The sequence below is a fragment of the Nerophis ophidion genome, linkage group LG18, assembly GCF_033978795.1.
Source record: "Nerophis ophidion isolate RoL-2023_Sa linkage group LG18, RoL_Noph_v1.0, whole genome shotgun sequence".
Classification (NCBI taxonomy): domain Eukaryota; kingdom Metazoa; phylum Chordata; class Actinopteri; order Syngnathiformes; family Syngnathidae; genus Nerophis; species Nerophis ophidion.
In genome coordinates this window covers 26,082,914-26,086,964 of record NC_084628.1, presented here as the reverse complement: position 1 = coordinate 26,086,964, position 4,051 = coordinate 26,082,914, and the positions used below count along the sequence as shown (strand labels likewise).

The 4,051-nt window shown below is 35.7% G+C and overlaps 1 protein-coding gene across 1 annotated transcript in view; it reads right to left on the bottom strand.

The window, feature by feature from the left end:
- Window positions 1-799: 799 nt before the first annotated feature.
- aplp2 (amyloid beta (A4) precursor-like protein 2) overlaps window positions 800-4,051 on the bottom strand; it is a 181,264-nt gene continuing 178,012 nt past the window's right edge. The window contains exon 18 of the mRNA XM_061877856.1: window positions 800-2,083. Coding sequence (XP_061733840.1) covers window positions 1,982-2,083 — 102 coding nt within the window. The 3' untranslated portion in view covers window positions 800-1,981. The remainder of the gene's footprint in view (window positions 2,084-4,051) is intronic.

Sequence of the window (4,051 nt, the reverse complement as noted above, 5' to 3'; positions counted from 1 at the left end):
TTTATTTGATTTTTTTTACTCGGGACTACGCGCGGCCGGATTTTGGATGCTGGCGGGCCGTAGTTTGGGGACCTCTGATGTATATAGTCATGGAAATAAAGAAAACGCATTGAAATGAGAGCGTTTGGCCTGCACTGTATATATATATATATATGTATGTATATATATATATATATATATACATATATATATATATATACACATATTTATATACATACATATATATAAATATATATATATATATACACATACATATTTATAAATACATACATATATATATACACACATACACATGTATATTTATATACATACATATATATAAATATATATACACATACATATTTATATATACATATATAAACATACATATATATACACACACACAATGTATATATATATTTACACACACACACACACATGCATATATATATACATACACACATATTTTCTACACATTAAATGTTTCAATCCATTTACGCCTAGATAGTTGTTCAACATTTTAACTGTTTTTTTTTTTTTTTTTCATTTTTTATTATGGGAAAAACAAAAAAATGCACAAGTTGCAAAGTGGAATACGTTACATGAGGCATAATAAGTCAATAATTCATAACAACACTCATTTTGATGCCTAATTATTTCAGAACAATGCCTTTTTTTACCCCCCAAAAAACTCACACTATGCAAAGAATTATAAGTGTAATTTGTCTCCATCTAGTGGTTCAGTGGTGGCGTTACACCCACATATACACAGACACACAAACAATGGACAGAAAATGACTTCAAGAGCACATTGACAAACTTCTCTATAGCAATAACAATCCATCACGGTCATGGTTTATTGCATGTAGGTCATTTGTTGGCAGACTTTTCAAATTGGATCATCAACTCTGCAAAAAACACTATGAATGATTAATGCGTCTCATGGTTACTGGTTAAGAAGTGTCATTACACCCAAAATGATTTTTCCTTGCATTCCAAAGGGAGACTTTTGAGATCCATTCAGTGTTTGTGGTGAAAACATGAAAGCATGTCATGTTGTCGGTACATTGCAAATGATGGTTTACAATGGGAGTCAATGGGGGACCAAAAGGGAGCAAAGGGGCAGAGTGTAGAGTAAATGCGTATCTTCAGTTTGGAATAACTGCAAAAAGTGCATTTTAAAGAAAAAGTTGTTCAAAATGGCCACATTTCAGCCCTCTAAACTTTAAATTTAACTGATTTGTTAATGATGAAAACAATTAAAATGCAAAAAAAAAAAAAAGTCCGTTTTTTAGGGGTCAAGGGTTAGGTTGTGGACTTGACACAATTCCCAAATTTCCGAACCTGAAAAATCTCATAAATCAAGCGAAAGTCCAGCGAGACGTGGCACCGAATACAAAGTCATGATTTGGGCTGTGAAGAGGCACAGGATGAGTCTGATTAGTTTGAGGGGAGCAAAATCCAACTTTACATTCAATTTGGACAGGAAGTTGTAGGATGGCGTCCTTATAAGGGCGACCCTCCTCCCCCTCCCGCCTGCAAATATATCTCTAGGTATAATATTTATAATCTCTTTCCATAAACCCTTCCCTCCTGTCGCTGTACATTTTTTTAATCGATACAAACAACCTTTGTTTTTATGACTAAGAGCATAAAACACCGATTTTAATTGTGAAGAGAGGGGGGTAAAAACAGCAGAAAAGGCGAAACCGCGAACAGGAAAAACATTAAAATTCATTTTGCTTCGATTCACATCTAAAAAATAAAGAAAGCTTTTTTTTTGTTTGTTTCAAAATAAAAGTTGAACAACAATGCAAAGTCCAAAGATGAACTAGAAGGAGCTCTATGGTACAAGTATAGCAGTAGTAGCGCTACGCCACAAAGTGGGATGTATGCGAATGAGCGTCGTTTTGTTATTGGTCAGTAGTATGGTCACGCCCACCCAAAATAATAAACACCCCCGCCCGCCCTAACTCGCTTCACCACAGCACCCCCTGCAGGATCAGATATGCATCTGCTCCAGGTATTTGTAGGTGGGGTTCTCGTAGCCATGGTTCTGCATCTTGCTGAGGTGGCGCTCCTCTGGGGTCAGCATGGGGTCAACCTGGAACAAACAAGAACACATAGAACCACATATAAATAATAAATTATACATACACACATATATATACACACACACACATATACTGTACATATATATATACATATATATATATATATACAGATATATATATATACATACACATATATATATATATATATATATACATACACATATATGTATATATATACTGTATATATATATATATATATATATATATATACACATACATACATATACACATGTATATATAAATATATTTATATGTGCATATATGTTTATAAACTATGTATATATACATATATATATACAGGTGCTGTTCATATTATTAGAATATCATGAAAAAGTTGATTTATTTCAGTAATTATATTCAGAACGTGAAACTTACATATTATATCAATTCATTACACATGTGATATATTTGAAATGTTTATTTATTTAAATTTTGATGATTAGTACTGACAATTAATGAAAATTCCAAATTCAGTATCTCAGAAAATTAGAATATTAGTTACAACTGGTACCAAAAAATATTTTTTAGAAATGTGGGCCAACTGAAAAGTATGAACAAGGAAAGTTTCAGCATGTACGCCAATCAATACTTAGTTGCAGCTCCTTTTGCCTGAATTGCTGCAGCAATACGGCGTGGCATGGAGTCGACCAGTCTGTTGCACTCCTCAGGTGTTATGAGAGCCCAGGTTGCTTTAATAGTGGCCTTCAGCTCTTCAGCATTGTTGGGTCTGACATCTCGCATCTTCCGCTTCACAATACCCCATAGGTTTTCTAGGGGGTTGAGGTCAGGTGAGTTTGCAAGCCAATCAAGAACAGGGATACCATGGTCCTTAAACCAGGTACTGGTAGATTTGGCACTGTGTGCAGGTGCCAAGTCATGATGGAAAATGAAATCTTCACCTCCATAAAATTGGTCCGCGGCAGGCAGCATAAAGTGTTCTAAAACTTCCTGGTAGACTGCTGCATTGACCCTAGACCGTAGGAAACACAGTGGACCAACACCAGCAGATGACATGGCACCCCAGACCATTACAGATTGTGGAAATTTGACACTGGACTTCAGGCAACGTGGATTCTGTGCCTCTCCTGTCTTCCTCCAGACTCTGGGACCTTGATATCCAAAGGAGATACAACATTGACTTTCATCTGAAAACATAATTTTGGACCACTCAGCAGCAGTCCAGTCCTTTTTGTCTTGAGCCCAGGCGATACGCTTTTGACGTTGTCACTTATTCAACAGTGGCTTTACACAAGGAATGGGACAGCTGAAGCCCATATCTTGCATACGTCGGTTTGTGGTGGTTCTTGAAGCACTGACTCCAGCTGAAGTCCACTCTTTGTGGATCTCCCCCACATTTTTGAATCGGTTTTGTTTGACAATCCTCTCCAGGGCGCGGTTATCCCTCTTGCTTGTACACTTTTTTCTACCACATCTTTGTCTTCCCTTCGCCTCTCTATTAATGTGCTTGGACACGGAGCTCTGGGAACATCCAACCTCTTTTGCAATGACCTTTTGTGTCTTGCCCTCCTTCTTTAAAGTATCAATGGTCATCTTTTGGACAGTTGTCAAGTCAGCAGTCTTCCCCATGATTGTGTGTCATACAGAATCAAAACGAGAGACCATTTTAAGGCTTTTCCAGGTGTTTTGAGTTAGTTAGCTAATTAGAGTGTGGCACCAGGTGTCTTCAATATCTGACGTTTTCACCATATTCAAATTTTCTGAGATGTTGAATTTAGGGTTTTCATTGGTTGTCAGCTATAATCATCTCCTTTTTGGCAAAAAACACTTGAAATGTATCAGTCTGTTTGGAATGAATGTATACATTCTACAAGTTTGACTTTCTAAATGGAATTAATTAAATAAATCAACTTTTTCATGATATTCTAATAATATGACCAGCACCTGTATATATATATATATATATATATATATATATATATATATATATATATATATAT